This window comes from Petromyzon marinus, chromosome 20, assembly GCF_048934315.1.
Source record: "Petromyzon marinus isolate PM22_M1 ecotype Great Lakes invasive population chromosome 20, UKy_Petmar_22M1.pri1.0, whole genome shotgun sequence".
In the NCBI taxonomy this organism is placed as follows: Eukaryota; Metazoa; Chordata; class Hyperoartia; order Petromyzontiformes; family Petromyzontidae; genus Petromyzon; species Petromyzon marinus.
This window is the reverse complement of record NC_133686.1, coordinates 9,998,818-10,025,431: the sequence shown is the minus strand read 5'-3', so window position 1 is coordinate 10,025,431 and position 26,614 is coordinate 9,998,818. Positions and strand designations below refer to the sequence as shown.

At 43.6% G+C, this 26,614-nt stretch overlaps 1 protein-coding gene across 3 annotated transcripts in view; it reads right to left on the bottom strand.

The window, feature by feature from the left end:
- Positions 1-5,073: 5,073 nt before the first annotated feature.
- LOC116944117 (retinoblastoma-like protein 1) overlaps positions 5,074-26,614 on the bottom strand; it is a 41,872-nt gene continuing 20,331 nt past the window's right edge. For 2 of the 3 annotated variants that reach the window (XM_032957549.2, XM_032957551.2), the window contains exons 11-22: positions 24,954-25,057; positions 24,055-24,192; positions 23,550-23,717; positions 23,310-23,409; positions 21,765-22,097; positions 21,252-21,502; positions 20,591-20,767; positions 19,855-19,926; positions 19,288-19,372; positions 12,040-12,272; positions 10,736-10,900; positions 5,074-7,364 (exon numbers count right to left, since the gene is read on the bottom strand). In XM_032957549.2, coding sequence (XP_032813440.2) covers positions 7,173-7,364; positions 10,736-10,900; positions 12,040-12,272; positions 19,288-19,372; positions 19,855-19,926; positions 20,591-20,767; positions 21,252-21,502; positions 21,765-22,097; positions 23,310-23,409; positions 23,550-23,717; positions 24,055-24,192; positions 24,954-25,057 — 2,018 coding nt within the window. In that variant the 3' untranslated portion in view covers positions 5,074-7,172. The remainder of the gene's footprint in view (positions 7,365-10,735; positions 10,901-12,039; positions 12,273-19,287; positions 19,373-19,854; positions 19,927-20,590; positions 20,768-21,251; positions 21,503-21,764; positions 22,098-23,309; positions 23,410-23,549; positions 23,718-24,054; positions 24,193-24,953; positions 25,058-26,614) is intronic. The other variant, XM_032957550.2, reaches the window with a different exon arrangement.

The following is a 26,614-nucleotide window of genomic DNA, read 5'->3' as shown; positions in this document are numbered from 1 at the left end:
CCTACCCATAAACAACCCCTTGTTGAAGTGACGTCAAAAGCCAAAGCCACGTGGCACGTGTTGCCCGTGGCTTCACAACACCCGTGATGCTTTATCTTGATGGACGCTCGGTTCGTAGCACAGTGTGCTAACTTACCACCGTGTAATCAGAATCTTTATTTCTATAGATGAATCCGGTGAGCCATGAAGGACATCCATCAATCAACCCCGATTAAAACAAAAATCCAACATCAAAAGCCAGCGGATCTCGAACTTTGAGAAATGCCCCTCCCCCAATCTTTAGAACTGCTTTTCGCGCTCAGTTTGTTGTCCTTCCCCCGCAATTCCGATTAGTACACGGTTGGCTACGTACGGTGCGAGAGAAGTTCAACATACACACATTTAACAAACATAAAAACAACCCGTTACATTGAGCAGAGTGGTCACTCATTCAAACGATATCCAGGTTGTATTATCTTTAATATGTGTTAGATGTACCCTCACACGCACATCCGATTAGCACGGTTGGCTACGGACGGTGTGAAAGAAGTTCTCCACACATACACTCTCTTGGTGTGCACGAGTTATCCAAACATCAAACTGCGGTGGGTATTTTCTCAGGAACGCTCTCTCCTTTCGCTGCCACTCCGTCGTACACGTGGGCAACGTGCCTTGCCCAAACCCACTTTTGCTATAATTCGTTATTAAGCATTCCTTAACGTCCACTATCCTAGCTTGATACCAAAACATTATTGGAAGGTAGCCGTTAACTGTTGGAAGGAGGCGCTTGTGTGCCAGCTATTGCCTGGTGGCAGTTTTGACCAAGACTGAAAACTGGAGTCCCTTCACACCCTGTGCCTCCCCACCACCGTTGCAGAACCACATCAGCAAATCAACCACCACCGCCCCCATCGGGGACAATATGGAAGTGAACCAGTGCAAGGTCATTTCCCAAAACCAAAGCTGCTGGAACGCCGCAGTTGGGTCGAGCGGCCCATTCAGATTGCATCTGCTGAGCCAGTCGCCCAAATTGTTTCAAAGCATGCCAAGGTACCTCGTTGACCCAAAAGTATGAATTATATACATATATGCATAACAGCCCCGGTATGGGAAGAGACCATTAATTGGCGAAGGGACTCATACAATTACAACAGAGGCTGGTCAAGGGCGAAAGACGCTTGGGGGCTCTATGCATAGTGGATAGACACAATGTGAACCAACTGCACCTCCGATAAGCACGGTTGGTTACGTACGGTGCGAAATAAGTTCAGCATACAGTACGTACATAATAAAACATGAACTGGGACTGGTTTTCCAAGCACTGCTCTTGCGTAAGATTGTTATGGTCCTTGCGATGACTGCACACAATGAATTATGACCGCTATCAATGACCTCTGGTGACCTAATTATCACAAGTGGCATAAGTCACAACTCTTACCGCTTGCACACCAGTTTCTCAGATTTATTGGTGTCGATTGTTGACCTTGGTCTGCGATCATAACAACTTGACCGTTTAAAGGCACTTGTGCAAGTCAATCTTGCTAAAACCACCACCATCGGTTTATATATATATATTTTTTTCGCAAAACACACATCGGCTGGATAATGGTTGAACAGCGACAGAGGGAGGACAGAGGTTGTACGTCATCGCTGCGACTCTTGCATCACTTGCGGCCAAGAAATGTCAACAGAATACTACTAAAGGCATGGGGCTAATATCAGGAATCTGAACATAACGTGTTTTGTGCAAGTATGCTATAGCAATATAACATTGTGAATCTTTTTTTAATTAAAAAATAAAAAGATTAACTTTGTATTTGCTCACTCTTGTACTCCTTTTGGTTCAAGTTATAAGCTGAATGATGAGCACATATCTTTCAATAAATAATGAGTATTAAAGTTCAACAGAGATTTTATTCGGGAACTCCCAATTTCTTCCCACATAAAATTCTATTCAAGGTGGAACTGGTCAAATATCTCCAGGAAGACCGTTCTGTAAAGTCTCGATGCGACTCAGTGAGATTTCTGTGGATAGTTATTTTTAAAATTGTCTCTTAAAGTGTTTTTAAAACACTTTCCTCCAACGTGTGGCCGTGTTGACTGTTTGCGTTGGTTTGAATTTTACAAAGTAATGGCTTTAAGTTCCATGCTTTGCTCATTACCCACCTCGAGTGTGATTAAATCTAGATAAAAGAAAAGCATAGAGGTGCTCAGTTTATTTGTAGTTTCATGTTCACTGCAAGACACATTTTGAAACAGCAACTGGCACGGGAAAATAAAAGCAGAGCCGATCATTTCGACTCCCAAAAATAACGAATTTCTGTTAATTACAAACAATTACGCAACCCGTTACCAACAATCATTGGAAGGATCAACCCACGGCGTGACTCTGGCCACCAGAACCTGACAATGGACCATATCGTGAATAACTGCATCATCCTAGTCGCGCTACTCCCGAAACTATTGACACTGTGCTTACACAATTAAACCTTGACGTGTGATTTACACATACAGTACTTGCCATATACTAGAAGAAGTCGATTGCAAGGATATAGATCTATTTCTTCGAGAATGTCCCAGGCTATTTTAGACTCGGCTGGTGCTCTAGGCTTCTTAACCGTGATTTGTTTGGTTCCTTACTCATGTGATCATCCACTCCATTTCTTGTGGGGCCGTCCATAAATGACGTCACGCACCTGGGGGGGGGGGTCAGACATTTGTAACGATGTGTGACGAGGGGGGGGGGGTGTTTGAGAAATGTGACGTCACATCAAAATGCTCGACTTTAAATAAATATAGACAACACGTTCTACTTAATTAAATATAATTTTTTATGTTTTCTCATTCAATATCAGAGTGCAGCGCCACATTAAATACGCACTACAATGACAATAGTTTAAAGCGATTTGAAGCATGTTTTATATATTTTTTTGGGGGGAAGAGCTTTGTGACGTCATATTTGAGGGGGGGTCTGACTTTTTGTGACGCCGTGTGACGAGGGGGGGTGGTCAAAAATCGTTACTTTTGTAACATTTTTATTTTATGGTGACCTGCTTTGTAAACTGTTTAACACGTATTATTTCACCTCATTACTGGCGAAACATCGTACTCAGATTGAAAATGTGGTGGATTTGCTCTCCAACACACTGGTGTGCTGTGCTCGTTTTGGCACGTTCTGTTTACGTGACAAACCTTACTAATTGGCTGTGTCGGGTGGTGGCGGGTTTAACGACACATTAATATATTTACGCGATCTAACCCAAAATAACTGTATTATGGATTATTTGTAAACTGTCATTTCGCCATAGTGGGGGGGGGGGGGTCATACATGTGTAATAATTAAAACAAATAAACCACGGGCATGATAATGCAACAAGTTTTCAAGTCGGCAGACACGTTCACCATTATCGAAACTTCAGCTAAATTATGCAAAACTGAGATGGCCCACAATGAGGATATCCAACAAGCAATATACTCCAACTGGTAATTTACGAACAAGCTGGCTTCACAAAAGCAACCACAAACTACACATTATTTGGTGATAATGCATTGGCAGCGGTGCACAAAGTACAAAACCACTCAACACGTTGATTAATAGCACCGCCTTAATAGGGAAAATATATACGTTGATAGGTGACGCTATGGGCAATGGCGCTTCTTCACAGCACAGAGGACACAGAATGGATAGGAGTTGCAGGCGGTGCTATATACCATGTGGATTGATAAGAATTACATTTTAAAAACCGTTCCTGAAGACGTTTTAAAGTGGAAGATAGTGAAAATTAAAAACTTTAATTATCAATGGGTGTACTACATACTTTTGTTTTGATCGTAAAGCTATTTCATTATGGGTAACCCTGTTGTAGTGTGGTCACAAAATAATGTTCAAAAATTCACTTTGTGACTCACTCCTGCGATTGATACAGATAATAATGCAATTTATAACGCGCACAAATATTTCAGACATAACTGAGGCATGGAGCCAAGTTGTGCTGCTCGACAGCCAGGCAAAAGAAGTGTGGCTTATAGTGTATTTTAAAATTGTGGAGATGAGATGCAGCAGATGGCAGTGGCTGCCACATAAAAGTGATACCTGGCAGAGACAAGCCTGGTCTTTGGTGTAGAGGTGTTGAGTCACGTCGCGGAGAGTTCTAACCCTGAGCTGTAATGCAGGGTGACAGGAGTGGAGGTGGGCTGCCACGGAAAAGCAATGTCTTGTAGTGCCGGTCCTGGTTTCTGATATTGAGGTTGTGAGTCCCACTTCAGAGTTCTGCCGTGAGCTGTAGTGAAGAGTGAGAGAAGTGAAGAGCGATATGGTGGATGACCGAAAGCAGAAGAGCAGTGGCACAGGCAGGCCATCTTGTAGCTGACCCTGCTGGCGATGGGTAGCCAATGGAGCTTAGGGGATGTGACGAAATACAGCAGAGGATGGACAGATGCCAAGGACACAAGGTGAGATTGTTTGTTAAAGATCTAACAAGAACGGAGTTGCGGCAGTCGAGGCGAGACCCGACTATGCTGCAGACGAGGGGATTGGCGATTTCGGTGGCGAGTGCATGTGTATAACAGGCCCCTGAAGTGAGTTGCAAGATCCGATGTATAGCTGTTAAACCACACGGTGGAATCGCGAGTGACGCCGAGGAACCTGTGGTGGGAGAATTGGACAGAGCCAGCGATTAAAATATGCTTTAAGCATAGACCTAGTGAGACACTGTCTAAGTGTCGATCAGGATGGCTATGGATTTGGAAGCATTCAATTAAGAGATTGTGGGCCCAGACCCTTTGGTGCAAGGTGGCTCGTTAATGTTGTTCCGCAGAGCTGTGGGCCAGCAGATCACCAACGTATGCTGCCAAACAGGTGGTTCCTGAAAAATGTTGGCAAAATGCATCACTCCTGAGGATATGAAAATTAAGGAATGTTTTGATATCCAGGTTTGATGGATGGTATGTCATGGGAACTGGCCCCGTCCTGTCTTTCGGTTGACCAGTTCCAGTTACTTGTCAAGCTGCTTGACCGAATGCAGAGTTTGTTGCATAAATTACATGTCCGAGCACACGGCAAGTCCGATAGGAAATGATTTACAGGAGACATACTGAACCAACATAGCTTACATTTAATGAATGGCTTTTACGTTCCCATTAAACACTGCTTTCTGTACTTGTTTTTTACCCCCAGAAAGACCGGTAAATAACATTTCAGCTATTTACAGGAAATATATGAACACAACTTTTTTAACTCCATTATACAACATTAGTAAAGGCACCCACACTTCGTGATAGTTTTAAAAGGTTTCTTTAAACAGCGAGTACACTCCAGATGTACCCTAAACGCAAATATGCATGATGCCACCCCAATGTCCAGTTTAGTATTTTACGCATGCAAAACAATGGTCTTAATTCATATCATGTTACTAATTGTTGAAAATACATACCTCCTTTTTCTTGATGAATATAGCAATTTTAACAATCCGATTTACAATGTACTTTTGTTGTATCATTTAAAACCGCTTCCAGTAAAAAAATGTGCATTCCTCACTTTACTACACATCACGTCACGAGCTAGCAGGCTGAAGATATACACTTCACATTTTCACCATCGTATGCTCTCAACAAATAACACAAACTCCTGACACAAAAACAACAGAAATAAAGTGAATATCTTACAGATTTGCTGTAGAAATCGTCTTTTTAACAACACAAAACTACAAAGGGATACTTCTTTCAAGTTCTTCCAATACGTGTATTAAATGCAAGCTGCACAGATAAAAAAGAGTGGCCAAGAGCATCAACTTTAACACAAACCCAGACCGCTTTTACTCGTCGCTTGCGCTGCTTTCTTCCCTGCTCATGGATACAAAACACAAGCACAGTACACATCGTCTAAAGCTAAGACATCATCCATCACACACAGTACGTGGTGGGTTAAGCATGATTATCAGTCACAGACACGATCTCGGCCGGAAACAACAAAGCGCCACAAAGTGGGAATGCAAAATGTGATTCACGATTTCGCAATACGCAAGTTAGAGAGACTGTAGAATATAACAAGAGGCATTTACTTTAAGAATATTTAACCAATACAGTATACACAAGGATATACAAACTTATTAAAATGCAATTTTCTAAAATGGTTTCAGCCATCAGCCCATGGTCGACGGTGATCTACATTTGATTGAATCTTTTTGTATCTTAAGGGTAAGTCACCCACACCTATATATGAAGCTAATGTTTAAGCAAAACTCATTTAAATATCAATGACAGCATTGTATGAACATCTTATCTAAATTAGAATCAACATTTATAAACAGTGATTAACTTAACAAGGTAATCAAAGTATGTCTCCATCAAGTAGGCCTTCATATGCAATTGTTAGAGCTACTGTAACAATTCAAAATAAGGGTAAATGTTGAAAATGTTGTCATGGTGTCCATTGTTATGGGAGAGATACTGCTGTAATCAATGTCACAAGTTTAGTTTTAACTAGGGGAGGACAAGGCAGCAATAATTGTTAAAATTAAGGTGGTAGTTAAAACACGATGTGGTAAATTCAAACTCAACAGCTGAAAGCGGCAATGCTGGCAGCGCCAAAGGTCATTAAAACTGTTGCAGTGTACACAGCTTTCATTGACGTTTGGCAAAAATAATTGTTCTATTACATGTACATTAGGCAGAATGTACTTTCAGGCCGTATAATGTGCATGTGTTTATTTTGGGTTGGACCATATGGGTATGTCAATTATAGCAACGCAACCTCCACCACCTAACAAATCAAGGTGTCACCTGAACAAATGTTTTCAAGCACACCAGTATGTTGAAAAATTAAGAATTTACAAACTAAATCGGACACTTTTTTAATGAAAGGCCCAACTTAAGCAGGGCAAATAGCCCAAATTTTGTTACAATGCATTATGAGTTCACGTTAACCATGCCTTCACGGAGTGAGTGCCAAGGACTTCTTGATGGTGCGCATGTGGGGAACAGTTACACCACTTCGAAACCCTAAAAACTGAGCCGTAAGGAAAATTACACGCACACACACATCTCTGCTTTGTCAACACCGCATACGCCACACTATCCAGCATGATACACAAACTCCGCGTCAAAAAAAGTGGAACAGGCAACGCCAATTTCCCCCTCCACCAGCCAGAAAAATGGGGGGTTGTTTTGTTGTCGTTTGAATACTTTGCGCTCCGTCACTGCACGACGCGCTCGCTGGCTACGTCCTGCAGCCGGCGGAGCCACACACTCTCGTCAGGGCGTGGCCGCTTGGCTGGGGAGTCTGGCACGTCGTCCAGTGGCAGAGACCGCTTGCGAGCTGCTGCAGCAGCAGCAGCGGCAGCGCCACTCTCGCCACAGCTGATCATGGAATTGATCTGACGCAGGTTCTGGGGGCAAACACACAGGCAGTGAGTTGTGTGAGAGCATGCGAGCTGTGTGGTGATACATCCTTATTAGAGCCCAGTGCCTTTGGAGGCAAGGGTTGGTGCATCACATGTGGAGCTGTGGTACGTGTATGTTTTCTGGACTGTGAGGTGGTCAGAGATGTTAGTACGTCTGCGCAGACCTTTCGAGTGTTATTCCCTTGCATTATTGGTTTTTTTTCCAGTTTACTTTGGTGTAATGCCAAACAAAAATCCAATGCAGGACCCTCCTGGAAAATATTGCAACTCATTGAGGCTTTATTTCAAAATAAATGATACTTTTCCATAAATATGGGAGGAACAAAAATTTATCTAAAGCAGCAGCACACATTACATATCTGAAAATGTGCTATTCTAATTCTGGTGGTGTGCACAGCTTGGTCAAGAGGTCATCATGGTTGAGTCCAATGATGCAACATTCAGAACTGTTTCCTTCTGTCATAAACAAGCATACCCCGGTTTACGCCAAGGATGTAAATAGAAAGTACTTAAATCGAAGCAACGAGATGGGATCGTGGATCGTAACCTGGTATAGTACCTAAATATAGGATGCTCAGTTACCCTTTGCGCATCTATAATGTACAACCACTTGTATAAACATAGTCGCAATGAATACGGGATGTAGAGCAAAAAAATAGTAAGAGTGCGTGTATAATTGAGAGATGACTAGTCAGGAATGCTAAAGCTTGCGCGTAAAAAATGTGGGTCTTAATAGTAAAGTTGGAAAAAATGTTCCTAAATCTCGAGTACATTATGGCGAGGTACCACAGTCCGTAACACGGGATTGGGAGATCATCAAGAAGTTGGGTACGTTATAGAGAAAGTACAAAAATGGGGACGGCGTAAATCGGGGTATGACTGTATATGAGTGCACATATCTCAGGCCATTGCCATTTTTCACAGTGGAATGAAACTAACTTTGTCAAAAATGTAGCAGTAGTAAGGTATGTTCAGCCTGTGTATTGACTTGGCAAAAGTTGTGGGTTGTATTTAGAAACTAGTATTACAGGTGTACTAATACAGTGAGGGAAAAAAATATTTGATCCCCTGCCGATTTTGTACGTTTGCCCACTGACAAAGAAATGATCAGTCTATAATTTTAATGGTAGGTTTATTTGAACAGTGAGAGACAGATTAACAATAAAAAAATCCAGAATAACGCATGTTAAAATTTTTTATAAATTGAATTGCATTTTAATGAGGGAAATAAGTATTTGACCCCCTCTCAATTAGAAAGTTCTGGCTCCCAGGTGTCTTTTATACAGGTAACGAGCTGAGAATAGGAGCACATTCTTAAAGGGAGTGCTCCTAATCTCAGCTTGTTACCTGTATAAAAGACACCTGTCCACAGAAGCAATCAATCAATTAGATTCCAAACTCTCCCCCATGGCCAAGACCAAAGAGCTCTCCAAGGATGTCAGGGACAAGATTGTAGACCTACACAAGGCTGGAATGGGCTACAAGACCATTGCCAAGCAGCTTGGTGAGAAGGTGACAACAGTTGGTGTGATTATTCGCAAAAGGAAGAAACACAAAAGAACTGTCAATCTCCCTCGGCCTGGGGCTCCATGCAAGATCTCACCTCGTGGAGATGCAATGATCATGAGAACGGTGAGGAATCAGCCCAGAACTACACGGGAGGATCTTGGCAATGATCTCAAGGCAGCTGGGACCATAGTCACCAAGAAAACAATTGGTAACACACTACGCCGTGAAGGACTGAAATCCTGCAGTGCCCGCAAGGTCCCCCTGCTCAAGAAAGCACATTTACATGCCCGTCTGAAGTTTGCCAATGAACATCTGAAGGATTCAGAGGACAACTGGGTGAAAGTGTTGTGGTCAGATGAGACCAAAATGTAGCTCTTTGGCATCAACTCAACTCGCCGTGTTTGGAGGAGGAGGAATGCTGCCTATGACCTCAAGAACACCATCCCCACCGTCAAATATGGAGATGGAAACATTACGCTTTGGGGGTGTTTTTCTAAGGGGACAGGACAACTTCACCGCATCAAAGGGACGATGGCCATGTACCGTCAAATTTTGAGTGATAACCTCCTTCCCTCAGCCAGGGCATTGAAAATGGGTCGTAGATGGGTATTCCAGCATGACAATGACCCAAAACACATGGCCAAGGCAACAAAGGAGTGGCTCAAGAAGAGGCACATTAAGGTCCCCTGGAGTGGCCTAGCCAGTCTCCAGACCTTAATCCTATAGAAAATCTGTGGAGGGAGCTGAAGGTTCGAGTTGCCAAACGTCAGCCTCGAAACCTTAATGACTTGGAGAAGATCTACAAAGAGTGGGACAAAATCCCTCCTGAGATGTGTGCAAACCTGGTGGCCAACTACAAGAAACGTCTGACCTCTGTGATTGCCAACAAGGGTTTTGCCACCAAGTACTAAGACATGTTTTGCAGAGGGGTCAAATACTTATTTCCCTCATTAAAATGCAAATCAATTCATAACATTTTTGACATGCGTTTTTCTGGATTTTTTTGTTGTTATTCTGTCTCTAACTGTTCAAATAAACCTACCATTAAAATTATAGACTGATCATTTCTTTGTCAGTGGGCAAACGTACAAAATCAGCAGGGGATCAAATACTTTTTTCCCTCACTACATGTGGGCTAGAAAATAGGTGCACACGAATTACGAATGCTTGTTAAAGGATATACAATGTGTGTATTTGTGCAAAATAATTCTTGTATTCATGCTTTGAGTGTGCTGGTACACGTGTGCCATTAGTACATGCATGTGGCAACATGTGCATGCTAATGAACCGTGCAGGCTACATTTCAATAAGGAAATAACCTAAAGGAAGATTCTACCAAAAACCAAAGAGCTCTTACTTTGTAGATATGTACCTAGACAGTCTGTCCTAGACTGTCCAAATTGAGTTTGAAGATGTGTTAACAAATAATACATTAACATCACATTGAAGCAGCGTATTATGGAAATCTAGTGATGGTTTAATGTCATCACTCGTGTCATTTTAGTCTTTTTTTCTCATTCAAAATGTAAACTCATGTCTGGCAACCTGGGACACACAGCTTGTGTACTTATCTATAAGAAACTATCTATTTTTGGGGTTGTTTGTGGGTCGTGAAGAAAAATCCATTGTGCTGTACTTCCATGGCCCATGTTTATGCTCCCAGCCTTTACCCACCTGTATTGATCAGCGTGGTAAAGTTAAACAACCCACATGGCGTGACGAATCCCTCATCTAACAGTGGACTGACAAAATTACTACTGATGTGCCTTTCTTTTACTGAAGCTGGCATGTGGCTATATAAGTGCGAATGCTGGAAATACAACACCACAACTGTGTACTCATCTCACCCTGGAGGGGCTCTGGTTGAAGCAGTAGAGCAAACGGCTGCGTGGGGAGAAGGGCGCGCCATTCTTGTGTGGCGACACGTAGATTGGATGCATGTGGGACACGCGGCGCGGAGAGCACGGGTGCGTCCGCAGAAGAGGTAACGGCGACAAGGGTGGCACCTCCTTCTGTATCCATCACCGTCAGACAGCAATACACCATCAAATACGGTCAGTACTCAGTCGATATGTAGCGATTTACTCCTCAAGCCAATTGATCACAATTCAGGAAAAGAGTGCAGGTTATAAGATTTGTGGGATGGGCGGTAATGGCAAGAGTGGCCAACAGGTGACCAAAGAAGGAGACCAATGGGTGGGATTGTGGACAGAAGCCTGGCGGTTTCAGGTTCAGCAAGTTGGTAAGCAGGCTAGACTGCACCCTCAGGATGTGTGACAGCACCGCAATGGCAAGCCAAGCACCGTGGGCGAGCAGCAGCAGCGTGCGTGGCGAGGGGATGTAGGGAGCGACGGGAGGACCGCACAGCAGCCAGACGCTGCATACATGCGGCGGGCTGGCAGCCACAAGTCCTGTGGGCCACGAGCAGGCAAAGGCCAGGATGCGGCCGAATACCAACAACAACCGCCCAGCCTCATACAGCGATGTAGAGTTTAAAAAAAATATTGATTCATGAAAATATATACATGAGAAACATAAGAAAAAAGACAAAGTAAACCTGAGGGAATGGGAAAGGAAAGTAATGGAAAAAGTGAGGCTGCAGAGCGGAGGAAAGATTCGGCAGCCAGACTGATTGCCACCAAACTCTGGATATCTATATTACGCATACACTGGCACTGCCCGCACATTTGCGCGGGACAGAACGATAGCATGCCCTTGCCCGCGCCAGCACAATGACGTCAGCACTTTGTCTATCAGTCCTATAAGGTGATGTCACCGTGAAGCCATAGGCGTGTGGCTTAAGGGCCGATGATGTAGCTCATAAACATTGGGTTTAAATATAATTCAACGGGGAAGCCATCTTCTGGAGGATTCTAGCAATTAAACGGGAGTCCTTCTCTTGGAAAACGTTGGCTCCCCTTGCTTTGTATTTGACGATACATTCCTGGGCAAAATGCTAATTCGAAAAGGAGACCTTTCCGGGAATGTTCTTGCCCAGAGAAACAATTTTTATTGCGTGTTTTAATCTGATATACCATTTGGCAGAAACAAAGCGTGATGGACGGACTTGCAAATTTTGTACAAATTTTGTACATATATATTATTCGTGCAAATGAAACATTGCCAGTGGGAGCGTGTAAGAAATACTCACGGCAGTCTCCAGGTTGTTGCCGGTGTACTTGAGCGCAAAGGTGCGGATACAAGAGATGTAGGTTTGGTTGTAGAACTGGATGAGGTCACCCCTCTCCTCTTCCTCCTCATCCTCATTGTCGGGGTGACAGCTTGAGCCCAGGAGGCGTGTGGGCGTCGGTGGTGCGCTGCTCGGGTGAGGCACGGGCAGGGTGCTGCTGGATCGCATGCTGGGGGGGCTTGACTCGCGCTCTCCTGCACACCCCGATCACCGCCGGACAGGAAATACACCATCAAATACCATCCATATTCAATAGATATCTAACGATTGATTCCTAAAGTCAATGATCACGATTCAGGGTCTTGGTTTGATTGAATTATTTTCACATCTAAACTGTACAGTTTAACTTGATTTACTTTTTAGGACTTAGTTTGTAAAATTTTGTTGACTCCATTCGGCAAAAAGTAAAATCGTATTATTTACATATAAATTGCATAAACTTGTAGATTATAACACACATGATGTAATGCATGTATCGTGAGGGAACAAATTGATGAATGCATTGTCATATACTTATTTCTCACCGCTAGGCCGGAAAACATGCACTGTCATTTAAAATGTGTTACCGCTAACAACTCAGGTAACACGCACCATCATGTACAATCTATCGAGTTGGCTTCTGTGACTGAGCCAAGTTTACTCAGCTGCTGGTCAATATCATGAATTATACATTTTCTGGCGAAATGGGTAATAATACTCTTATGTAAGCGCACAACTTTATCTATCTGTGATGAACGCTGCACTTTCCATCGTTTTCATGCAGGGGGCGCTGCAAACTTACGCGCCCCCTGCATGAACGACGAAGGCGCAGGGACAGACGTTCGATTACGTTGGAATCGATCTGCAGACAGCGGTCTTCTCGCACAGCCAGCTCTATGTCGCCTTATCTCGATCCCGCAATCCCAAACAGGTGAAAGTCTGCATCGAACTGAACCCCCAGCAAAGTCATCTACTTAACGAAGAGAGAAAATTCGCACAAAATGTCCTTTTCAATGAAGTCTTCCAGATGTAAAATGAAAAAATTAAATGATCTAATTCAAAACAATACAATTCAAAGATTTTGATTTAAAGCTTTTGTGACTGCAGTAATTCATATTCTTAGTTTTTTTGGTAAAGTCACATTGAAGAGAAACAACAAAATAACAAAATATATATAAAACAATAAAAAATTCTCACGACGTTTCGACCATAACTCAAACGGTCATCATCAGGTGTGTTGGTTTGCATAAATTTATTTTTAAACGGCACATTTATTTATTTATAATAAAAAAACCGTTGGCGTCACGCGCAGCGATTTGGCAGTTTGCCCAGGACTAGTCCATCTATTTTTTTTTGAAAAGAGGAGGGGGGAGACGAAATTTTTTATAATGTATGCTGTCTGAAAGCCACTGTAAGCGTGAACAATCAATTAAGAACTGAAATGATTTATCAAATCTTTCCAATGATTGCTAAGATAGAATCCATCTTCTCGGTTGAAATTGTCTCTGTGCTTGTATATGTGGATAACCTCATGAACGAATCTCTCATGGAAGCCAGATGGCTTACAAAGAACCTCCGTCTTGGAAAAGTCAATGGCATGTGAGCCTACTGAATTAGAACAATGATCTGCTACGGCCGAGGTGTTGGTCCTACCGTGTTTAAGGTCTGCTTTATGTTCACGAATGCGGTCCGAGACATGGCGTTTGGTTTCTCCAATGTAACTACTACCACAGAGGCAACTTAGTTTGTAGACACCAGGGTATTGTATGTCCGGAATCACATCTTTTACAGACGGAACCAGATCACGGATTTTATGTAATGTGTTGAAACGGACCTGGATCTTGTGTTTATTCAAGATTTTGGAGATCTTTTTTGTGATCCCAGCAATGTAGGGTAAAGTGATGGTTTTGAAAGGCTCCTCAAGAGGGTTCTTCTTCATGGTTTGAGTGATAGCTTTGCGGATTGTATAGTCGGAGTAACCATTAGCCCTAAGAGCTTGGTGTACGTGCTTGAGTTCACTGCTTATGTGTTCCTGGTCGGATATGCATTGGGCTCTATGATACAGAGTCTTGATGAGAGAATTCTTCTGTGATGGATGGTGGTGGGAATCCGGTTTCAGATAAGCATCCGTATGGGTAGCTTTCCTGTAGACAGAGTGGCTCATTGAACCATCAGGTCTCTTTTTAATTAGGACATCCAAAAAAGGTATCTTGCCATCTATTTCGACTTCCATGGTAAATCTGATGGCTGGGTGTATGGAATTGATGTGGTCGAAGAATTGGTCTAGAGCAGGCCGGCCATGTGGCCAGATGACAAAAGTGTCATCCACGTACCTCTTCCATAAGGTTGGGCGCAGAGTGGCAGTCTGGATGGCGTCAGTCTCAAATTTCTCCATGAAAATGTTAGCTATAACTGGAGAAAGGGGGGAGCCCATTGGGGTGCCCTCAGTTTGTTTGTAGAAAGTTCCATTCCAAGTGAAGTATGTATTGGTTAAACAGTGTCTCACCAGGGGGGGTACCTCAGTGTTTAGTCCTTGATGAACCAAGTCTTCAATGATTGCAATGGTGTCAGGTACAGGAACCTTGGTGAATAAGGAAACTACATCAAAACTGACAAGCAGGTCGTCTGGGGACAGGGAAATACCCTTGATTGTTGATACCAGGTGAGTAGAATTTTGTACCGCAGAGGTGGTCTTTCCAGTGAAAGGACGCAGGATTTCAGACAAAAAACGAGCTAGTTTGTAGGTGGGGGAGCTGATAGTAGAGACTATGGGACGAAGAGGTGTATCAACTTTATGTATTTTTGGTAAGCCGTATAATCTTGGTGGCCTGGCAGCAGAAGGTTTCAACAAAAACTGTTTAGATTGATCAATTAATGCGGTTGAATCAGAAATTATTTTGTTGGTTTGTGTGACGAGGCTGTTGGTGGGATCTCTTTATTTTTGTATAACTACCATCGTCGAGTAATTCTTTAATTTTGTTGTTGTATTCTATTTTATCCATGATGACAGTAGCATTGCCTTTGTCAGCTGAGAGAACTACAATATCATTCCTCTTTTTTAATTTATATAATTCAAAACGCTCATCTTTGCTGAGGTTGCTAGCTGGCATCTTAGCGTTTTTGAGGGTTGCAGCGATTTCAGATCTTGCTACGTCTGCAGCGATGTGACCCAGGCCCCTGAGAGCAACGTCTACTTGGGCAATTATATCATTAACTGGTATGTGTTTAGGTGTGACTGCAAAGTTTAGACCTTTAGCTAAAACGGATTTCAGACCATCGGAAATAGAACTGTTACTGCGATTAATTACGACTTTATTAACGTCTAACTTTTTGGTGTGTGGGTCCGGTCTTTTGTTGAAGAGGAGGTTAAATTTGGAAATCAGGTTTTCCTTACATTTGGTCGACATAGTAGCAGCTGAAGAGGCAGTCATATTGTCTACATGTTCCCAATCCGATGTGGACATTATTGCCGTCAATGATAAGTGTGATTTGTAGAGTGTCTTGTCTAACTGATCTAGTTCTGTGCGTATAAGTCTGATTTTTTCTGAGATAAGAGCTAAGCTAGTTTTGAAAAGAATTCGTTTCGCATTAGAAGAAGTTACAGCAGCAGAGGTCAGTGTAAATGTGATTGGTATTATCCCAGAGTCGCGGCATCTCTTCAGGAAGGTGAGAGACTCGATCAGCTGAGCTTTCTTATCCCGGAGTTTGTTGAAGGATCTTAAAAGTTATGTGAAAACCCTCCCCGTAGAGGCGATTAAATTTTGATTTAAAGCTTTCGTGACTGCAGTAATTCATATTCTTAGTTTTTTCGGTAAAGTCACGTTGAAGAGAAACAACAAAATAACAAAATATATATAAAACAATAAAAAATTCTCACGACGTTTCGACCATAACTCAAACGGTCATCATCAGGTGTGTTGGTTTGCATAAATTTATTTTCAAACGGCACATTTATTTATTTATTTAAAAAAAACCGTTGGCGTCACGCGCAGCGATTTGGCAGTTTGCCCAGGACTAGTCCATCTATTTTTTTTTGAAAAGAGGAGGGGGGAGACGAAATTTTTTATAATGTATGCTGTCTGAAAGCCACTGTAAGCGTGAACAATCAATTAAGAACTGAAATGATTTATCAAATCTTTCCAATGATTGCTAAGATAGAATCCATCTTCTCGGTTGAAATTGTCTCTGTGCTTGTATATGTGGATAGCCTCATGCACGAATCTCTCATGGAAGCCAGATGGCTTACAAAGAACCTCCGTCTTGGAAAAGTCAATGGCATGTGAGCCCACTGAATTATAACAATGATCTGCTACGGCCGAGGTGTTGGTCCTACCGTGTTTAAGGTCTGCTTTATGTTCACGAATGCGGTCCGAGACATGGCGTTTGGTTTCTCCAATGTAACTACTACCACAGAGGCAACTTAGTTTGTAGACACCAGGGTATTGTATGGTTCAATGAGCCACTCTGTCTACAGGAAAGCTACCCATACGGATGCTTATCTGAAACCGGATTCCCACCACCATCCATCACAGAAGAATTCTCTCATCAAGACTCTGTATCATAGAGCCCAATGCATATCCGACCAGGAACACATAAGCAGTGAACTCAAGCACGTACACCAAGCTCTTAGGGCTAATGGTTACTCCGACTATACAATCTGCAAAGCTATCACTCAAACCATGAAGAAGAACCCTCTTGAGGAGCCTTTCAAAACCATCACTTTACCCTACATTGCTGGGATCACAAAAAAGATCTCCAAAATCTTGAATAAACACAAGATCCAGGTCCGTTTCAACACATTACATAAAATCCGTGATCTGGTTCCGTCTGTAAAAGATGTGATTCCGGACATACATTACCCTGGTGTCTACAAACTAAGTTGCCTCTGTGGTAGTAGTTACATTGGAGAAACCAAACGCCATGTCTCGGACCGCATTCGTGAACATAAAGCAGACCTTAAACACGGTAGGACCAACACCTCGGCCGTAGCAGATCATTGTTCTAATTCAGTAGGCTCACATGCCATTGACTTTTCCAAGACAGAGGTTCTTTGTAAGCCATCTGGCTTCCATGAGAGATTCGTTCATGAGGCTATCCACATATACAAGCACAGAGACAATTTCAACCGAGAAGATGGATTCTATCTTAGCAATCATTGGAAAGATTTGATAAATCATTTCAGTTCTTAATTGATTGTTCACGCTTACAGTGGCTTTCAGACAGCATACATTATAAAAAATTTCGTCTCCCCCCTCCTCTTTTAAAAAAAAAATAGATGGACTAGTCCTGGGCAAACTGCCAAATCGCTGCGCGTGACGCCAACGTTTTTTTTAAATAAATAAATAAAATGTGCCGTTTAAAAATAAATTTATGCAAACCAACACACCTGATGATGACCGTTTGAGTTATGGTCGAAACGTCGTGAGAATTTTTTATTGTTTTATATATATTTTGTTATTTTGTTGTTTCTCTTCAACGTGACTTTACCAAAAAAACTAAGAATATCAATTCAAAGATGTTTCATTTTAAAACTTCAAAACGGAGCATCGGGTGCTTGGGTTAATGCGTCGTTCGTGTCTAATTTTTTTGTGACTTTCCTGGCCGAAGGCCGTAAATGGTTGCGAAGGGTGCCACAGGCGCCTCCGAACAACCCCTAATAGGTAAGAGGTTAAATACTCAAATGTAATAGACTAAATGGGTAAAATGGGTAGCCTCAGTATTTTACTTCAACAACTGGCTCCATTTTCTTCATCCTGTCTATGATTAGCAGAAAATTCCAACAAAGAAGCTGCTCCCCTTACCAGCCGAACACCACCCCACTCATGTACTCACCATCTCCAGTATTTTAATCTTACATTTGTAATGACTGTGATTGTCACTGTGTGGTGCCGGGCTTACGAAGCCACGGTGGATAATGTGTTGGCATTATGTGTAGCCCGCTTACTGGGCGTAGTACTAGCCCTAGCGGGGCTTGGGTGAGCGCTGGTCAGCGCCGAGGCACCATGTACAGTGTGCGGGAGGGAGCGAGAGGGAGTGTCAGCCAGCCAGGGCTATGTTGGGGCATGATACGCTGGTTGACCTGCCGACATGTGACCGGATGATATTGGAGGTGGGCCACCGGTGGATGGAGGCCGCTGGGCGGTCACGTGGTATAAAAGGGCACTCGGGGAGCCTTCGGGAAAGAGCTCGAGAGATCTAGAAGGTGGGCGGGACGAGGGTGGAGCCAGCCCCAGCCCAGGTCGATATAACGGGGGCCCCCCCGTGAGGGGCTCGGGGTTCTTCGTGTTGCTGGTGATGAAGATCCACATCGAGTAAAAGAAGCCTCTAGCCACGTGGTCCGGGACCCAGCTCGTGGTCCGGGCCGGTATAACGAACCTTGTCTAGTACTGCCATAGCGTGGCTAGATGAGCATTCATCACCCAAGTGTAGGTTGTGCACTGTTATGTTGAGTTACTGAATAAATAGTGTTGCTCCCAAGACAACGTCTGCGACTCAGTTGGACTCGCTACACATTTATAACACAATTTGTTTGAATGTACGTTTATATGTTTGTTTTCATCATTATCTGGTTGTACCATTGGAGTGTGTTGTGCATTTGAATGTTTAATTGCTTTGTAAAAACTTGATGGAATAATTTTTGGATATTTTTTAAGTTATGTCAAAGCTGCTTAACGTACATGCTTACAAGGATTTATCAGCATTGTGTACCCAGCTACATGTACACCCAGAATGGGCAAACCACAGATAGTTTCTAAATTTGCAGCTTTCATTTAAGGACTCGATGGTTTACCTGTGGTCTACTCACTTGAAACATCATAGTCCTTCACAGGGCATGGCTTGCTGATTAGCTGTCAACAGGACAATACATGCCCATGTATTCAATGCTATGGATACCTAAAGCCTTTTTGGAAGGTATGGCCTCCAAAAGAGTTACAAGCATTAAGAATTTGGCACCAACAAAATATATATCGGTGCCAAATATAAACCAAGCATGTAACGATAGTCCAGTTCATTGACAATTCAAACCGATTCCAAAGCTCACAACATATTTCCAATCGTGCATGCAATAACCGATTATGTAATAATTTGACAATGCATTCGATTTCAGGGTAGGTTAATCATTACAAGCCTAATACAAAGCCATGTTACATCCTCTCAGCAAAGGAAATGGCTATCCTTGTGAACCGAGCAAAGGGGAAGAGTTAAAGAAACAAAAGCCAGTGCTCCCACCTCGGTCCCGTGCCTCTGTGCTGCCCTCACTGCTGCCCGAGTTCCTCCTGCGTCTGCGGCCTTTGAGCAGAACGCTGCGGTAAACCTGTGGGGAAGAGAGACACCGCGGCCTCTGTCATCTCGCCAATACCTTGAGCGATATTAGTCCGTGAGTCGATATTAGTTCACTGGTGAGCAGTACAATCACCCAAGGTCATCCTATATCTTAAAAGGGACTGTGAAAGCAATAGTGGACAACTACAGAGTGAAAACATATAACCACTATTGTCAACCTTATTAAAGAAAACTATACAAAAGCCTATTCTTTTTCTGCAAAGGTTATTTTTCAGAGCACAGGAAAATGACCATTTTCAAGAACAGCGAGTGCCAGGATTGTTAGCCTACTACAGAATGTCCTGTTAAAAGGCGTAAATATTAACAAGTTGTTTTTGGATGGCACTTTGCAGAGGCCATATAAAATCCTTCATACAAAACCCACACCACTACTATTCTGACACAAACAAACATTATTTTGGATTAATTTTGCTCATGTTCACAAGCACAATATAGTACAATGGGGAGACTCACATGACTGTTGGCCTGGGGCTGGCTCCGATACCACTTCATTATGTCCTGGAATGAGCGCTCCGACTTCGTCACCTGGGCCAATCAGAAGCAGCAACAGAATTACTCAGGGTTGTCCAATCCCATATGGCACAAGCAACCGCTGCAATCTCATACTTGCTATCAGTTGCATCCATGGCTCATATCAACAAAGTACTGTAAACAGTCAAGTCACTTGTCCGAAATATTAACATTCAGATTTTCATATTTAAAATACATTACAAAAAGTAGTAATGCAAGTTATGATGTTGATATTAATCTATGGAAATTTGACTTCTTAAAACAAAAAAAAACATTAGTTTGGCTTTTCCATAAGATCCTAAGAATTGTCAAGTTGGCTTAGTAGCTTGTGGAAAATCATGGCCCTAAATCACCAGGCCATGGATTAAATCCTAATTCGGGGGGGGAAGTCAACAGTGGGTATTCTATAAATTGAATGGCCCCACCATGGGAATGTGGAATTTTCACTGCAAGCAAAGGGGCACCAACAACAAGATAAGCACCGCCCCATCGCTTATCTGAACAGGGACCACATTGTCTCTACAAATTTCCCCATTGCTGGCGATGGGAGACATCGGTACATTATCACAAAACGTGGACAAAAAAGTAAAACATTTTGCACAACAGGAATCAAGCCTTTCGACTTGATTTGAGCTTGACCAAACAGGAGCTAGCCATCAAGGAGTGTTCACATGCTTACCTTGGCCATGACATAGATCGCGCACATGAGCAGTTGATCAAGGTGCCTATCAGCCATGAGGTTGGTGCAGTGCACAAGAGAATGCTCGAAGCAAGTCCACACTTTGCTGCGGAGCTCCGGCGACACGTCCAGCTTCTGGCAGAGGTCGCGTAGCCGCACGCTCGCCAGGTGGTATACCTGCCGCCCCATGCGCACACAGCGGCAAAAGCAACCCCCATTGTTCATTCATCTAGATTGAAAACGTATTTCTTTAGAACCGCTTTTCGTGTTTAGTTGTCCTTCCCCCGCACCTCCGATTAGCACGGCTGGCTACGTACAGTGCAAAAGAAATCCAATAAACATATACACACAATTTAGCAGTTTTGTAATGGGCTGCTTGTGTCGAAGATCTTGCATATAACAAAATACTAATTATAACATGCACAATAGAAATATACCATCACTGACAATACAACTTACATTTATAAAGCGTCTCAATATGACCACAAGTTAAGATGCTGCACAAGAAAACATGTGTGTTACGTGATTTTGAGAAAGAGGATTTTATTTTTAAGGCAAAAGGGGGAAATTAAAGAGAGCAGATGAGAGGGGAAAAATGACTTCTGCACTAAAGGAGACATTCAAATTCATGGAAATGTTGGCGACATCGGCGGCAACAAACCTTGCGGAAGAAGAGTGCTAGGGAGCCAGTGCGCTTGGGCCTGCTCATGGTAGTGCCGGCCCCTGCTGCAGCTGCTTCCCCATCAGCTGCGGCTGTCACTGCTGACGCAGCGCACAGGGCGGGGCCCTCCTTACGGCGGGCGGTCAGGGTCTGCGACAGCAACTGCGTGGCCTGCAGCGTTGGCGGGTGACCCCCTGCCACATTCACCGTCACTGGCACGAACGTGATGGTACCACTGTCACTGGTTATGCCTGCATTCCCGACGGGAAGAACAACAAAAATCACTTCATGGTAAACTTATCTTCACTCTCGCACCACAATTTCTGTACAATTAGTTTAGCCGGGTGTGGTGTGTGCACTTTTGTGGATCATGCAGCTTTGTGGATCACACAAACCCACTGATCTAACAGGTGGCCAGATGATGGCAGTACAGGATGTAGGTTCGTGAACAAGTATATGTGGAGATTTGTTGTATTATGAGTGCCCAATCAGAAGACCTGATAGGTGCCTCACCTCGCACAGGAATGGTGACCGACTGGCCATTAGTCGCAGTGACGGTGGCCGTGGCTACGGTGAGCATGGTGTGTCCGGGCAGCGGCGTCACGGACGGCACATTCAGCAGTCCCCGCGGCCCCAGCACGGAGGCTGCAGGCGCCGCCAAGCCGTCAGCAACCGCCGAGGATGGGGGGGCGGCGGTGGCAGTAGTGGAGGAAGACTGAGATGTCGAGGAGGCGATGGACGCCATCGCCAATGAGTCTGTGAACAGCTTGCGGCGAGCGGTCCCAGCGGCTGGGGAGCTGTATCGGTCATGCGCCGAGAACGGGGACTGTGGTGCGTCACCTGCAACTGCACAAAACCATCTGTTTAATACAAGCTTCGTTTAATATAAAGGGGCATCGGCAATGATAACAGCGAAAAATTCCAGACACGTCACATTTTCCCCACCAATATGAAACAAGAGTTTTTGAAAATTTAGCTTCATGCTATTTTGTGGGCACGTAAAAACTGATTTTACCCCAACCAACCATAATTTAGATGTTTTATGCATCAATGTTCGTAATGTTCAGTTGAGAACACGTATAAATATATCTGAGTGATTCATTGATAGGTATGTCAAACCAATTTAAAAATCAAAAGTATTTCATTGTAACGTTTTATTTAATCACTCCTAGTTTTTTAGGTAAACACTGAAAGCCTTACCCAGGAGAACCAATTATAAACTCTTAAAGTGGCATGCCTTAAAATCCACCTATGGTTGTGAAAGGAGGTGCTTTTAACGCACAGCAAGTTTCCACAGTAGGGGGCACAGGTGGTGCATTAGCCAGTCATCTCAGTCAGTCGACCTGTGGCACCTGGGTCTGCCCCGTGACCTCCTGCCAGCGGGGGTTCGACACTTCACGTGGCCTCAAAGTGCACATAGCCTGGCACAAGCGTTGTGGTGACGTCACCGCCACTTAGTGGCGAATGGCGGTTGTTGTTTTAACAAGAACCTGTTACAAGCACCATGGCAAACAATGATGGTCGAAAGGTGGTGTTGACCACCACTTGAGGGAACAAATAAACGAAGTCAAACGAGGGAAGTCTACTCCAATAAACTTGAAAATATTTGTACAAATTTCAGTTTCTATCCTTTAGTTTAATCATTTTCATGGGCCCAGATATCAACATTTAAGTTTTCAGATTTTACAATCTGATTTCTTATTTAGATTCTGGCACCCTTCAACACCTCTGGATGCAAACTTTCATCGGCCTAGGTTAAAAAAGTAAAAAAGATTGCGACTCATCTTCCTAACCATTCTAGAATACCTCCCTCATGACCAGCAATATATTAAGATTTTATGGGTCCAATGCAACTACACTCATGACAATGTAAAAAGAAAAAATGATTATTAATCAAATTAGGACCCTGAATAATAATATCTTAAACCATGAGGGAGGCAAATCATTACACCCCTAATTCAAGTGCAATGCTCTAAGTGCCATGGCCTCACTCTCTATTAACAATATTTCGAAAGCCCACATACACAGAATTGTCAAACATATTAGAAAGAGGGTTACCTTTCATTGTGATGGGGCAAGCGTCGGTGCGGACTTCACGCACACGCGGATGAACAATGGCAGGAGCTGGAATGCTTTCCAGGTGGTTTGGTAGTGTCACCTGTTGTCAAGAAAAAACGGAAACCACCAATTAATGCAAACCTCAGCATGACATTCTTTGCTCGCAGAAAAATAACAATTCCAAGTGGGTGTTACGATAGCCAAACGCTGGTGTGGGTGAGGTGCACATAGTGGGCATGCCTCCTCGCAGGTGGGCGTGCCGGCGGCATGGGCTGCATGCAGGGCGTCCCAGAGCGGGGAGTCGCGTCTCCACGCTAGGCTCTCCAGCACCGTCTCCTCAACATGGTTCAGGTGTTTCACCATGTCCCGTGAGAGGCCCTCCTCTGCACGGATCAGTACTTCTATGACCTGCTCGCACACAAAGACAAAGATCCCCCGTATAGCAAGTGCTGTTAGTGAGCACCTATCAAGGCCGGCACAGCACACAAGGGGGTGGCTAACACCATGCCCGGCCGCCTTTGTCTCCCCAGTGGTGATGTTTACACACTTCCTAGAACATAATCATTAAACTATATTTGACAAATGCTGTGGAATGTACATGTATGTAGTATATTTCTCCGTGTGTCTGTCTCTCCTTGCGTCTACCCGAGAGACACAGTGACACCGTGACACAGAGAGGGATGGCGCTAGAAACAAAAAGGATAAAGACACACGAGGCACAGAGTCACACAAAGACGACACACACCTTGTAGAAGGAGTAGGGGCTGATGCTGAGCGTGTCGAGGATCCAGGGGAATGTGCGCTGCGAGTTGTAGGAGAAGAGCACAATCTCCAGGCAGCATGCCATGAGCGAGCGGTGAAACACATCCTGCTCCAGCAGAGTCTGCATTGCGTTGTGCGCGTGCAGGTAAAACGATAAAGCTTAGAGCTCATCTCACAATCGGGCATGCTTATTGCTAGTGCGAAAAGAAGTTCAACATACATTCATGCAATGGACATCTACTCTTACTTACGGTATCGTGTTTTAGATTGTATGTTCTTATAGATAATTCTGCTTTTGTGTGTCGTACTTCAAACACAACTATTGCATCATAATTGATGTTTGGAATAGGCTACCTAATGGTCGGACAAAAATCTGTGTTGTAAGAACCTGCATTATAACATGGACTGAACACGTGTGTTAAAACCTTTATTGCTATAAAGCAGACTAGATAAGATATCTGGGAAGTGTAAAACAAGATCATGAATGACAATGATTAGAAAATTAAAACCGACATGAGTCTCAGGACAATTATTTCAGGAGAGTTTTGTGTTGCTATGTTTGGCCAATTATTTAAACAGCGCTTTGTCTGCGGGAGAAATACAAATTCACATCTACAAGTTACAACAGAAAGGCGATTCCATGAATGAGGCTCACAACCTATATTCTTAACTGTAATATCCTGGCCACTGCAGACTCGCATTTCTTGGAGTCTCAATCTACGAGATCTTCTAATAGTTGGACCATAGACATGCTAAATTCTACATTTGTGCTTGTACAAATGACCCTGTGCTTTCTTTCAATTCAAAGAATGCCTGTAGATTTAAGTCAATGATCGTGAATTGTGGGTGTGAGACCGGATGATGGAATATTTATATACACACTGTGAGGTCTTTCCCTTGTACCCTCTTCTTCTCCTGTGTGATGACACCTTCCAGCACTTTGTAGTACAGAATCTCTGCCAATTTCAGCCGTTTCTGGGCAAAGTCTGGGAAAAGGAAGACAGGCATGTGGACAATTGAATCATTTGGCGGGACACCGGGGTGCCGCAAAAATCAGGTCAATAATTATTATTTTTCAGTCCGTCCACTCGTGATCCCGACAGCAACGTGCCGCCCGCCTAGACTCGCGCCAACAAGCGCCAGCAGGCGGCGATCAACACGATGGGCGCCACCCCACCGGTCAAACGCAAGCCCGGGGGGCGTCCGCCGCAGTCGCGCGCGGCGACGACGCCCTCCGGTCAGCCGTCGATCCTCAGCTTCTTTGCCAAGGCGAGCCCGCCCCCGCAGTGAAATTAACGTGTTTATGTAATTTTTTTACTTTTTACGAAACTTAGTGCCCCAGTAGCTCTCGACGAGGCCAATCGATTGACACTAATTTTGTTGTCGGTAAGGCAAGACTCGTGTCGCTACGCGGTTTTTCCCACCCCAGGGCAGTGATGGGACCCCGGGGTCCTGCCAATTGCTTCAATTGATGATTCATACTCCACCTACACGTCTTCTTAAATTGGTGTCTACCAGTACAAGGGGTGTGTATGCAATATCTACCTCTACAGAAAGGAGCAAATATTTACACGTGTTTACTCAGTGGAACATGTATGAACGTTACAGGACAATTAAATTGGTTGGCCAAAAGTAGCCCTTCAAAGACAAACAATATATGCATAAAAATACGTGGAGTGAATCGACATAAAAGCTTAGACTGAAGCCATAGTGCCACATCTGTGAGTCTGTAATCCAATTACTTGTTTTCATGAAAAACTCTTGAGCTCTATGTCATAGGGGACTTTTCCATCTTGGGTTGGTGCTTCTTACAAGGTACTAAATACCTATAGTTGGCATATAACACATAGGAGTGCTCTCACAAGCGCCTGTGTGCGTTTGTGCACTCACTGCAATGGAGGTCAACCACTGTGTTCCAGGTCACTGCTGTGCAAAGACATCTGTCTTGTGTAAAGAGTGCTTCTGGAAACCCTTTCTTTGATGGCAGTGTAGCGAGAGTACAATAACAAGACCCAACAAGTTGTAACATTCATGTCGTCAATGGCTGGGCTAAACTAAAGGCACCTTTGTTCTCATGTGTATGATAGCATATATTATTCATAGTATAACAGCACATTAGAGGGTATTCTGGCCAACATCATGTCTGCCTGCCTGTCCCAGCAGGCAACAGTACTCATGTTCACTGTATCACCAACATCGGGTACTTATCTTAGGCTGAGTCAGCAATGGTGTGCATGTCTTTGAATGCGACCTTACAATAACCCAAGTTAATGCAGTGTGCTACAATACTGCTAATCACTGCATCAACACAGCACCGCTTCAGTCTGATCAGGTCTGATCACGTGAAGATGACCTACAGTGCCAAGTCACAGTAGCAAGTGCTCACAAACAGCATTTGCCCCATCCATCAGTAAGGAGATCAATGGATTTTTTTTGTAACAACGGGTGATTTAAGATCCTTGGCCTGATGTAGCAGTGCTAAAACAATAGTTGAATGAATGTTCAAAGTGTTTTCTTTTTAAGGATCAGTGCCAAACTTCATA